This window comes from Pecten maximus, chromosome 2 (genome assembly GCF_902652985.1).
Source record: "Pecten maximus chromosome 2, xPecMax1.1, whole genome shotgun sequence".
Classification (NCBI taxonomy): domain Eukaryota; kingdom Metazoa; phylum Mollusca; class Bivalvia; order Pectinida; family Pectinidae; genus Pecten; species Pecten maximus.
This window is the reverse complement of record NC_047016.1, coordinates 54,927,475-54,941,890: the sequence shown is the minus strand read 5'-3', so window position 1 is coordinate 54,941,890 and position 14,416 is coordinate 54,927,475. Positions and strand designations below refer to the sequence as shown.

The following is a 14,416-nucleotide window of genomic DNA, read 5'->3' as shown; positions in this document are numbered from 1 at the left end:
ACATATAATCCTATGTCACAGAAAAGATCGAATACTCGTATAGAGTCACTGTTTGCTGGTTCACACACGAAGTTGCCAAAATCACAGTGAATTTAAAATTACCAGCCACGAAACATCGCCGCGTCATGGCGATCGAGATCGCCATCACTCTCAATATCCTTGAACTATGAATGGAATTCCAATGACAGTCGTGACGTCATGCAGTGACGTAGTATTTTATAAAAAAAAAAATTGACTTGACATTTAAAAGTACAGTGTGTTCTGTGAAATGATTAAATATGTCGAGGTGCGAATCAAATTATATGTGAAGTTGGAAAACTCATTTCAGCGTTGGCTTTCAGTATTGTTGATAGAACTTCTTTTTCTCGGATGTTGACAATTTGATCACGGCCACGCAAAAGTCGGTCAAGTTACGGTTATTTTTATCGGCGAATTGTTCATTCGTTAATCACTTAACCACAAAATGAATGAAATTTGTGTGCAAACGTAGTTTGGCAAAATAGGGTATGATCTTTCAGAATATCACAAGTACATTTTGTATATTTAGTAAAAACGTCAAATAAAGAAATTAAAAAATTGAAGAAAATAGATGGCTGAGGGACACTTTCGCCAGAAATTCGGTAATGATATGAGAGAAAAAGACTCTTTCATTATGTGTGTATGTAGGATAGGGATATTCCACCCTCGGGATCACAAAATGTGGTAAAACCCTCGGCAAGCCTCGGGTTTCACCACATTTTGTGACCCCTCGGGTGGAATATCCCTATCCTACATATACACATATGAAAGAGTCTTATAGTCTATATAGACACACAGCATTCTCCACTGTAGTCATAGCCCTTCTATAGTATAGAATATAGTCTATAGACACACAGCATTCTCCACTGTAGTCATAGCCCTTCTATAGTATAGAATATAGTCTATAGACACACAGCATTCTTCACTGTAGTCATAGCCCTTCTATAGTATAGAATATAGTCTATAGACACACAGCATTCTCCACTGTAGTCATAGCCCTTCTATAGTATAGAATATAGTCTATAGACACACAGCATTCTCCACTGTAGTCATAGCCCTTCTATAGTATAGAATATAGTCTATAGACACACAGCATTCTCCACTGTAGTCATAGCCCTTCTATAGTATAGAATATAGTCTATAGACACACAGCATTCTCCACTGTAGTCATAGCCCTTCTATAGTATAGAATATAGTCTATATAGACACACAGCATTCTTCACTGTAGTCATAGCCCTTCTATAGTATAGAATATAGTCTATATAGACACACAGCATTCTTCACTGTAGTCATAGCCCTTCTATAGTATAGAATATAGTCTATAGACACACAGCATTCTCCACTGTAGTCATAGCCCTTCTATAGTATAGAATATAGTCTATATAGACACACAGCATTCTTCACTGTAGTCATAGCCCTTCTATAGTATAGAATATAGTCTATATAGACACACAGCATTCTTCACTGTAGTCATAGCCCTTCTATAGTATAGAATATAGTCTATATAGACACACAGCATTCTTCACTGTAGTCATAGCCCTTCTATAGTATAGAATATAGTCTATAGACACACAGCATTCTCCACTGTAGTCATAGCCCTTCTATAGTATAGAATATAGTCTATAGACACACAGCATTCTTCACTGTAGTCATAGCCCTTCTATAGTATAGAATATAGTCCATAGACACACAGCATTCTTCACTGTAGTCATAGCCCTTCTATAGTATAGAATATAGTCTATAGACACACAGCATTCTCCACTGTAGTCATAGCCCTTCTATAGTATAGAATATAGTCTATAGACACACAGCATTCTCCACTGTAGTCATAGCCCTTCTATAGTATAGAATATAGTCTATAGACACACAGCATTCTTCACTGTAGTCATAGCCCTTCTATAGTATAGAATATAGTCTATATAGACACACAGCATTCTTCACTGTAGTCATAGCCCTTCTATAGTATAGAATATAGTCTATATAGACACACAGCATTTTCCACTGTAGTCATAGCCCTTCTATAGTATAGAATATAGTCTATATAGACACACAGTATTCTCAACTGTAGTCATAGCCCTTCTATAGTATAGAATATAGTCTATAGACACACAGTATTCTCCACTGTAGTCATAGCCCTTCTATAGTATAGAATATAGTCTATAGACACACAGCATTCTCCACTGTAGTCATAGCCCTTCTATAGTATAGAATATAGTCTATAGACACACAGTATTCTCCACTGTAGTCATAGCCCTTCTATAGTATAGAATATAGTCTATAGACACACAGCATTCTCCACTGTAGTCATAGCCCTTCTAGAGTATAGAATATAGTCTATAGACACACAGCATTCTTCACTGTAGTCATAGCCCTTCTATAGTATAGAATATAGTCTATCGACACACAGCATTCTCCACTGTAGTCAAAGCCCTTCTAGAGTATAGAATATAGTCTATAGACACACAGCATTCTTCACTGTAGTCATAGCCCTTCTATAGTATAGAATATAGTCTATCGACACACAGCATTCTCCACTGTAGTCAAAGCCCTTCTATAGTATAGAATATAGTCTATAGACACACAGCATTCTTCACTGTAGTCATAGCCCTTCTATAGTATAGAATATAGTCTATCGACACACAGCATTCTCCACTGTAGTCAAAGCCCTTCTATAGTATAGAATATAGTCTATAGACACACAGCATTCTCCACTGTAGTCATAGCCCTTCTATAGTATAGAATATAGTCTATAGACACACAGCATTCTCCACTGTAGTCATAGCCCTTCTATAGTATAGAATATAGTCTATAGACACACAGCATTCTCCACTGTAGTCATAGCCCTTCTATAGTATAGAATATAGTCTATATAGACACACAGTATTCTTCACTGTAGTCATAGCCCTTCTATAGTATAGAATATAGTCTATATAGACACACAGTATTCTCCACTGTAGTCATAGCCCTTCTATAGTATAGAATATAGTCTATATAGACACACAGTATTCTTCACTGTAGTCATAGCCCTTCTATAGTATAGAATATAGTCTATAGACACACAGCATTCTCCACTGTAGTCATAGCCCTTCTATAGTATAGAATATAGTCTATAGACACACAGCATTCTCCACTGTAGTCATAGCCCTTCTATAGTATAGAATATAGTCTATATAGACACACAGCATTCTTCACTGTAGTCAAAGCCCTTCTATAGTATAGAATATAGTCTATATAGACACACAGTATTCTCCACTGTAGTCATAGCCCTTCTATAGTATAGAATATAGTCTATAGACACACAGCATTCTTCACTGTAGTCATAGCCCTTCTATAGTATAGAATATAGTCTATAGACACACAGCATTCTTCACTGTAGTCATAGCCCTTCTATAGTATAGAATATAGTCTATATAGACACACAGCATTCTTCACTGTAGTCATAGCCCTTCTATAGTATAGAATATAGTCTATAGACACACAGCATTCTCCACTGTAGTCATAGCCCTTCTATAGTATAGAATATAGTCTATAGACACACAGCATTCTCCACTGTAGTCATAGCCCTTCTATAGTATAGAATATAGTCTATATAGACACACAGCATTCTTCACTGTAGTCATAGCCCTTCTATAGTATAGAATATAGTCTATAGACACACAGCATTCTTCACTGTAGTCATAGCCCTTCTATAGTATAGAATATAGTCTATAGACACACAGCATTCTCCACTGTAGTCATAGCCCTTCTAGTTACACACTGGTAGACAAACTTTACCATTTCCTGGTTGTTTTAGTCAGTTATCATTCTTCATATGTCTGATGATACCATATGTATTGTAAACACGTTCCATAAAATATATGTTATCTAGCTGTGGTACATTGCCAACACATAAATGTTGACATATTGGAGCTTGAGGTGTCATTACTTTTGTAAGAGACAATGTAGAAATGAAAAAAGTATTATCTTTTTTACACAATATCAGGATCTTTTGAACCTTTTTCAAATAATCTCATTTTGGTTAGCTCACCATCATTATAGGTATTCAAATGGCCCTTTGTCATTGTAGGTCCATTGTCTGTCTGTAAACAATCCTCCCTATCACTATAGGTTCCCCTTGGTCCCTAATTATTTTGATTTGAAAAAAGATCAGTCTTATTTAGAACCAAGAAATGTTGACACAAAGAGGAGATCTCTTGTGGAAAATGATTCCTTTTTGTGGTTTCAATGTCTGTAGGAATGGCATTATGTCATTTTTGATTGTTTGTATCATAACAACAGTGACACCCAAAAGTACTGAATGACTTTACTTTTACCATGAGGTACACAAATTATAATAATATGGTGGTTTGTATATATGTCCTTCATGGACAAATATCACATATAATTCCCGGGTACTAAGTGTTTGTGATAATTATATATAAGGAAATTCAATGACAAGATAATGTTATCTAACACTTGGTTACGGTGTAGGTCTGAAAGTATGACATGTTTACTATGTATGAACCATGACCTGTTTAATATGTATGAACCATGACATGTTTACTATGTATGAACCATGACCTGTTTAATATGTATGAACCATGACATGTTTACTGTGTATGAACCATGACATGTTTACTATGTATGAACCATGACATGTTTACTATGTATGAACCATGACATGTTTACTATGTATGAACCATGACATGTTTACTGTGTATGAACCATGACATGTTTACTATGTATGAACCATGACATGTTTACTATGTATGAACCTTGACATGTTTACTATGTATGAACCATGACATGTTTACTATGTATGAACCATGACATGTTTACTATGTATGAACCATGACATGTTTACTATGTATGAACCATGACATGTTTACTGTGTATGAACCATGACATGTTTACTATGTATGAACCATGACATGTTTACTATGTATGAACCATGACATGTTTACCATGTATGAACCATGACATGTTTACTATGTATGAACCATGACATGTTTACTGTGTATGAACCATGACATGTTTACTGTGTATGAACCATGACATGTTTACTATGTATAAACCATGACATGTTTATGATGTATGAACCGTGACATGTGTTTACTGTGTATGAACCATGACATGTTTACTGTGTATGAACCATGACATGTTTACTATGTATGAACCATGACATGTTTACTGTGTATGAACCATGACATGTTTACTGTGTATGAACCATGACATGTTTACTATGTATGAACCATGACATGTTTACTATGTATGAACCATGACATGTTTACCATGTATGAACCATGACATGTTTACTATGTATGAACGATGACATGTTTACTATGTATGAACCATGACATATTTACTGTGTATGAACCATGACATGTTTACTATGTATGAACCATGACATGTTTACTATGTATGAACCATGACATGTTTACCATGTATGAACCATGACATGCTTACTGTGTATGAACCATGACATGTTTACTGTGTATGAACCATGACATGTTTACTGTGTATGAACCATGACATGTTTACTGTGTATGAACCATGACATGTTTACTATGTATGAACCATGACATGTGTTTACTATGTATGAACCATGACATGTTTACTGTGTATGAACCATGACATGTTTACTGTGTATGAACCATGACATGTTTACTATGTATGAACCATGACATGTTTACTATGTATGAACCATGACATGTTTACTGTGTATGAACCATGACATGTTTACTGTGTATGAACCATGACATGTTTACTGTGTATGAACCATGACATGTTTACTGTGTATGAACCATGACATGTTTACTGTGTATGAACCATGACATGTGTTTACTGTGTATGAACCATGGCATGTGTTTACTGTGTATGAACCATGACATGTTTACTATGTATGAACCATGACATGTTTACCGTGTATGAACCATGACATGTTTACTATGTATGAACCATGACATGTTTACTATGTATGAACCATGACATGTTTACTGTGTATGAACCATGACATGTTTACTATGTATGAACCATGACATATTTACTATGTATGAACCATGACATGTTTACTGTGTATGAACCATGACATGTTTACGATGTATGAACCATGACATGTGTTTACTGTGTATGAACCATGACATGTTTACTATGTATGAACCATGACATGTTTACTATGTATGAACCATGACATGTTTACTATGTATGAACCATGACATGTTTACTGTGTATGAACCATGACATGTTTACTGTGTATGAACCATGACATGTTTACTGTGTATGAACCATGACATGTTTATTGTGTATGAACCATGACATGTTTACTGTGTATGAACCATTAATCTATTAACCTATTTAACCAACCATTAATATATGCCTTAATCAGTATAAGGTCATATCATTGATATTTATAGATTATACTGGGTTATCAAAATGTACTGAATGACTTAAAAAGATGTAATACATTTAGCCACCTTAATTAGAATAGTTACAGATAGCTACAAACAGACACAAGGTAAGGAGTTCATCATTTCATTGTCGACATTGAGTTAGGTGATAGTCGACTTCCTGTATAACCACAAAAATGTCAGTCATATATATGTACACAGTATCTACCAGACATCAAGGTCAACTTATAGGCTCAAATATCTGTAGTGTACATGCGAGTACCACTGATAATTAACAAGGGAAATCCTACAGTACCACTGATAACAAGGGGAATCCTACAGTACCACTGATAACAAGGGGGAATCCTACAGTACCACTGATAACAAGGGGGAATCCTACAGTACCACTGATAACAAGGGGGAATCCCACAGTACCACTGATAACAAGGGGGAATCCCACAGTACCACTGATAACAAGGGGGAATCCTACAGTACCACTGATAACAAGGGGGAATCCTACAGTACCACTGATAACAAGGGGGAATCCTACAGTACCACTGATAACAAGGGGGAATCCTACAGTACCACTGATAACAAGGGGGAATCCTAACACAGATAACAAGGGGGAATCCTACTGTACCACTGATAACAAGGGGGAATCCTACAGTACCACTGATAACAAGGGGGAATCCTACAGTACCACTGATAACAATGGGGACTCCTACAGTACCACTGATAACAAGGGGGAATCCTACAGTACCACTGATAACAAGGGGGAATCCTACAGTACCACTGATAACAAGGGGGAATCCTACAGTACCACTGATAACAAGGGAGAATCCTACAGTACCACTGATAACAAGGGGGAATCCTACAGTACCACTGATAACAAGGGGGAATCCCACAGTACCACTGATAACAAGGGGGAATCCCACAGTACCACTGATAACAAGGGGGAATCCTACAGTACCACTGATAACAAGGGGGAATCCTACAGTACCACTGATAACAAGGGGAATCCTACAGTACCACTGATAACAAGGGGGAATCCCACAGTACCACTGATAACAAGGGGGAATCCTACAGTACCACTGATAACAAGGGGGAATCCTACAGTACCACAGATAACAAGGGGGAATCCTACAGTACCACAGATAACAAGGGGAATCCTACTGTACCACTGATAACAAGGGGGAATCCTACAGTACCACTGATAACAAGGGGGAATCCTACAGTACCACTGATAACAAGAGGAATCCTACAGTACCACTGATAACAAGGGGAATCCTACAGTACCACTGATAACAAGAGGGAATCCTACAGTACCACAGATAACAAGGGGGAATCCTACAGTACCACTGATAACAAGGGGGAATCCTACAGTACCACTGATAACAAGGGGGAATCCTACAGTACCACTGATAACAAGGGGGAATCCTACAGTACCACTGATAACAAGGGAAATCCTACAGTACCACTGATAACAAGTGGGAATCCTACAGTACCACTGATAACAAGGGGGAATCCTACAGTACCACTGATAACAAGGGGGAATCCTACAGTACCACTGATAACAAGTGGGAATCCTACAGTACCACTGATAACAAGTGGGAATCCTACAGTACCACTGATAACAAGGGGGAATCCTACAGTACCACTGATAACAAGTGGGAATCCTACAGTACCACTGATAACAAGGGGGAATCCTACAGTACCACTGATAACAAGGGGGAATCCTACAGTACCACTGATAACAAGGGGGAATCCTACAGTACCACTGATAACAAGGGGAATCCTACAGTACCATTGATAACAAGGGGGGGGGGGGGTCCTACAGTACCACTTATAACAAGGGGGAGTCCTAAAGTACCACTGATAACAAGGGGGAATCCTACAGTACCACTGATAACAAGGGGAATCCTACAGTACCACTGATAACAAGGGGAATCTTACAGTACCACTGATAACAAGGGGAATCCTACAGTACCACTGATAACAAGGGGAATCCTACAGTACCACTGATAACAAGGGGGAGTCCTACAGTACCACTGATAACAAGGGGAATCCTACAGTACCACTGATAACTTATTTAGGGGGAATCCCACAGTACCACTGATAACAAGGGGGAGTCCTACAGTACCACTGATAACAAGGGGAATCCTACAGTACCACTGATAACAAGGGAGAATCCTACAGTACCACTGATAACAAGGGGAATCCCACAGTACCACTGATAACAAGGGGGAATCCTACAGTACCACTGATAACAAGAGGGAATCCTACAGTACCACTGATAACAAGGGGAATCCTACAGTACCACTGATAACAAGGGGAATCCTACAGTACCACTGATAACAAGGGAAATCCTACAGTACCACTGATAACAAGGGGGAGTCCTACAGCCTATCGCTTTACACTGTGCATAGTCATAGCGACCGCTGCCAGGTCATAGCCCCGGGTGTTCACCTGTGTTACAAAGTAGCTCTGCTTTTATAACGGTACATTGCTTTTCTCTGCGAACTAATTGCTACAGTATTAAAGGATTTGATAGTATATAGACTGGTCTTGCTTTTATCAACTTGACGTACATTATCTATGATAGTTATTTTACATACGGCAACTTTTATAGGAACACATATTGCTATTTCGTTGTTAGCAAGAATTCATGCCGTAACATACAGTACGTTATACGATAATTAATCAATCTCAAATACATGTAATAAATTTATGATCTGTAATTAACATCATTAACACTTGTATTGGGTAAACACGGATATCGGCTTGTAACACTGTTACGTGAAACGACGACTCATTGAAAGATGCATGCAGTTATGAATTACATACACATTTACGTATTAAGCAGTGATCACAAGAACTGGGTTGATTACACACAAATTAGTTAATAGTCGTCTGATACCTCTGATCTACTTAATTAAGCGTCACATTGTTAAGTGAATACGGGTTAAATAATTATCGGACAACTTGCGCAGTTCTCGCTGATGTTGCGTACTTTTAAATAGGTAACTTGGGGTTTCTGGTACAGCAAAGTGAGTTACGATTCACCACATAAATTAATTATTTCAGATTTTTAACTTACGTAAAAATCATAAAAAAAACATGGACTGATGGTAAGTTGTACAGACCGCGGGTCTTTCATTTCAGGTTTCTAATTTACGTAAAAAAACGTACATTGCACATAGCGGGTCTTTCATTTTAGGGTTTTAACTTACGGTAAAAAAAACGCAAAAGCATGGACTGTTGGTAAGTTGTAAAATCCAGGTCTTTTATTTAAGGTATTTAACGTTTGTAATTTCTACTTGTTTGTGAACCTCCGGGACGTGACACATGTGTGTTGTTTGTAGGTCACATATGCCCGCTATAAATAAAACAACTTTCACTTTACATGTTCTTTTAAAAACATGGTTTATTTTTTAGTTTCTACAAAATAAAACAAAACAAGAATCATATCAGAAACATAAGTATATTTATTTTTTAAAAAGACTGGCAAATAGACGTGTTTATTTTTTGACCTGGTAGACAAAATTAGGCAGTCCGGAAAACTTGTAATCCGGACGGTTTGGGCTGGGAACGAAGGTGTTCGGATTACCGAGGGTCCATTGTATTCACCTCACTTGAAACAAGGTTTGGTCACAGGCACCATTTTCTCCTCTCCTGTTACATATATGTATTAATGAAAAGATGTTTACAAATTGTAATTAGAAAAACTCTACTGCTAAAGAAATGACCAACTGTCTATATAAAGAACAATTTATGATGAAGAGATAAACATGAGAATGGCTGAGGATACTGTTGTGTTGTATTGTGACCTGATAGGACCTATGTATACACCTGTACTGGTACACCTGATGATTACACACCTGTACTGGTATACCTGATAATTACCTGGTATCGCTACTGTCACTGTCATGACCTGGTCTCTCTATCATTCTGTCTGCACATCTTGATCTGTGTTGGTCAGAGCCCCTAAGGCTTGGTGGACGGTAATTTACCTAGACTCTGTCAGGTGATAAAGGTCAGACTTATCAAATCACTCAGTAGCTATATATATAGGTTACTTGTAGTTGATTATATAATCATTGAGTCAAGTCCATGGAATTTTTCACTTTACCAGAGCCTACCATGACTTTTTCACCTGTGGGCTGAGTAGCAAAACACCTGGAAAAACTGTTTAAATTTGATCCTAAATTGTCTTTATTTAAAAGATCAATCTACCAACTAGATTGTTTATATTACATATGTTTCACGCATGTATTATCCTCGTTACCGGAAACACCTACAGATGTAAAGTGTATACAAAACTTTAATCTCTCTCTCAGGTACGTGTCCGTACCCTGTAACTGGGCTAGTATAAATACTTGACTTTCTCAACAGGAAGAGGAAGTTGACACATGGACAACAGTCCACAGGGAGTTCTTATAGTGGTGTCTCCTTCCCTGGATCGTGTCTAGATGTTTGTCTAGGTTATATATTACACCATCTTGTCTGGAAGTGTGTTCAAGTAGACCTGTAGTTCATCCAAATCTGCATCAGTTCAGCTTGTCCGGACATAAATTCCTGACATTCTAAAGTGTGATTCAGAGGAATTTGGTTTTCTGTGACCCAGAAGATTGATAGGAATTGTATCTGGTGAAAGCTTGTAACAGTTTGATCTTTATGAAGCTTTGTTTATGAAAAGTGTCTGTGTTACTTCTACCATATATATCACCTGGTCAGGGATATGCACCACATAATTCAGGTCAAGTTTTGTTGTCACCAGCACTGTATAACTTATGTTCACTGAAGCACGTCAAAGGGTAGTAACTGGCTAATCAGTGTTGTGTGTGTTACAAGTGTACCATCATTGTGTGAGGGAAGTGTCACATCGGGACCTCAGGGTCAGTTGTGTAGTCAGTAGACCATATCCTGATCCAGACTTATCTCACTGTTATTGTCTGATAAAGACAACATTGAGGAATAAGTCATAAGGAAGTACTGTTACCACCATTATGAGATCGTGACTTGTTCTGAAAAGAAAGAAATTTGTTTTTATTGCACAAGAATCAGAATCGTGGAGGCGTGTGTGGATGATGTGTTTATATGTACAGGAATGATATAAACTTAGTGAACTTTGTATCTGTTTTCTCAGATCTAAACCCAAACTAATGTAAGCGTTGTCTCGGAAGTGACATAAGGAGGACTGTGGATGTCATGTTCCCACCAACAGATTATACTTGTAGCAGCTGAATGAATACCTGATGTACTTTATTTTCTGTTTGCTTCCCACTCAGAAATAATTTCAAATACTTTCCCCCTCACAACGTTTTGGAAGTTGTGTTGCTGAGGTTATCAAAGTTGTGTTGCTGAGGTTATCAACAGCATGTTTCGTGTGGTAGCACCAGCTGATGACAGTCTACTGGATTCTAAACATGATTATATCACTGTGCTTTCAGATGGTGGGGACAGCCAGCCACTACCTACATGGAAAACCTACTGTAAGTATTGATTTGTCTTTACTTTCACTTTATAATCACATTGTATAGTTGTGGGTTCTATTTTCACTTTGTTTAAACTTTATATTGTGGTAGAGTCAGTTGATTTGACTTTTGTGTGTAAGCTGTTTATACAAAAGTTACCAAACTGATCATACTTGGGAAATTAATTAATCCATTTTAAGAAGAACATGCATGAATGGTTAATATATACAGTGGAACTTCGTTAACTCGAAGTCGACGGGACCACGAAAAAACTTCGAGTTATCCGAGTGTTCGAATTAAGCGAGTTATCATTTTTGGTGAAAAGTTTGGTCAATATTTGTCAACATTATATAATCATAATAACTTCGCTCTGTCGCTCATCAGTTTAGTGTGAAGACTGGTCAATACATGTAAATATATATGTAATGTTTCGTTATGTCACTTGTAATTTGGTGTAGTTTTGCCGATATACAGTCACGATAAAGTTTCTTTCACTTAGTCACTTCAAGAACGATCTGATGTGCAAGTCATGTTTGCAAAATGTACACGATAAAACGGAATTCGACAAAATAACAAGTTATTAATGTCAAAACAAATAACCGTTTAAGTTTAACACAGATTGCATACAAAACGTAACAGAACCATTACCTTTTATTGGACATATATAAAATACTGTTTGATCGGCCTACTTACTTTTTATTGATAACCACGCCATTTCCATGTGTATTAGCACCGGAAGTTGGGCTGCGCATGTGCGTATAAAATGTTACTGTAACTGAGTTGGCGTTTTATCCGTTTTAATAGACAGCACTGACCGTTATAGTTGTACTCTGAACACCTCGGCAGTAATTACGCCATTGTTTCAGCAGTTTAAAGATTTAATAGGCGCCGGTGACTGTGTCATTTCTACACCTGTAAAAACATCAGCCGGGTAGATCTACCGGTGTGTCAGAGATTAGTTCCGCTTGAGCGAACGGGTAGATGAGTTGTTGACTATCGTGTGTACTGATATCGGCGACCGCCTTGGGAAATTACCTGATGTAAGTAAAGCAGTACTTTTTATCACCAAGACTTGTTGTTATAAGATTCAACCGACAATTTCTTTTATGAATTTATGAAACACTTATAATAGCATGTAGGTTAGTAGTGCCGATATGTTCAGTATTACAAACGGAATTTAGCTCTTAAAAAATGTCGGCGTTTGCCACCGATCGACGAAAATTATACTTCGAGTTATTCGAACATTTCAAGTAGGATTTTTATTGTTGGGACCAAATTTTTACTTCGTATTATCCGAGTTTTTCGAGTTATCCGAATTCGAATTATCCGAGTTTTTTTTTACTAAGATAAAGAGAGAATTCGGCCGGGACCGGCGAGGTACTTCGAGTTAAGCAGGGTATTCGAGTTATCCGAGTTCGAGTTAACGAAGTTCCACTGTATATATATATATGGCTAAACAAATATGCGGACCTTATCTTGTTGGTCGCTATTAGAATACTGAAACAGCCAAACACTTTCAGGATTTCTATACAGGATAAAGTTGTTGCTATACAATATATATATACATTTAAAGTGTCCATGTGATGGTAAATAATAATAAAAAGTCAAACACAGATCTAGCTGTCTCTGTATCTCTGCTGGGAGACTTCAGATCTACATATGTATATATAGCTTGTACCTTATAATTATTGAGCATTAAACTTATATTAACCAAAAATTAAGCATTTTGTGCACTTGTCCTGGTAGAGATTGACCTAACTAAGCTGAAGATGTCAATCAAACGATGACCTCACTCCAACTGACTCACAGATATCTCCCTCATTGATTTATTGGAGATCCCAGCCATGAACTTTCTTAAAGTTTCAAGTTCAACTTGCTTATGGCCATCTGAAATTAAAAAAAAACATGCATGTTTGCTGATGAGAAATTGGATAGATTTTAACAGAAAAACGTGATTGATTAAAATGTTACATTAGATTTTAGGATGTTTAGGGTATTGGTTATGATAATCAATGTGAGTGTAGAGAGAAATATCACTGTTGAAGCCCTTACAGATGTAAACATTTTAATCCTATCATGATATTAGGAAGAATCTTATCATTAGCAGGTCTTTACTCATCTAACAATGTCTTAACATCTAATCCTTTAATCTTAGCTGTTGTGTTCCTTAAATCATACTCAACATTCACATCCAAATTATTCTCATCTTAGTCACATTCATATAGAGCTTTATCGGAAGTAGTTTTAATTCACCCAATAAGATGTAATATGAAGGACATACTACTGTCTGGCTACCATCAGGGATCTTCTCTCTGTACATATTACACTACATGCAGGCTATCATGTCAAATTGAATTCTTCCTGGGATATTTATAGACCTAGGATGTTTTTATATCTTATCTAACCTTGATCAACATCAGATATTTATAGACCTAGGATGTTATCATATCTTATCTGACCTTGATCAACATCATATATTTATAGACCTATGATGTTATTATATCTTATCTAACCTTGATCAACATCAGATATTTATAGACCTAGGATGTTATCATATCT

The 14,416-nt window shown here is 37.1% G+C and overlaps 1 protein-coding gene and 1 long non-coding RNA gene across 3 annotated transcripts in view; one reads left to right on the top strand and one right to left on the bottom strand.

Moving 5' to 3' along the window:
• The window catches only part of LOC117322537 (N-chimaerin-like), a 94,395-nt gene that overhangs the window by 34,872 nt on the left and 45,107 nt on the right, over positions 1-14,416 (top strand). For both annotated transcript variants that reach the window (XM_033877509.1, XM_033877508.1), the window contains one exon: positions 11,834-11,875. In XM_033877509.1, coding sequence (XP_033733400.1) covers positions 11,834-11,875 — 42 coding nt within the window. The remainder of the gene's footprint in view (positions 1-11,833; positions 11,876-14,416) is intronic.
• On the bottom strand, positions 9,849-11,413 carry LOC117322542. Its single transcript, XR_004531568.1, has 2 exons — positions 10,287-11,413; positions 9,849-10,055 (listed from the first exon to the last, which is right to left on the bottom strand). It is a non-coding gene; the product is annotated as an uncharacterized LOC117322542 (long non-coding RNA).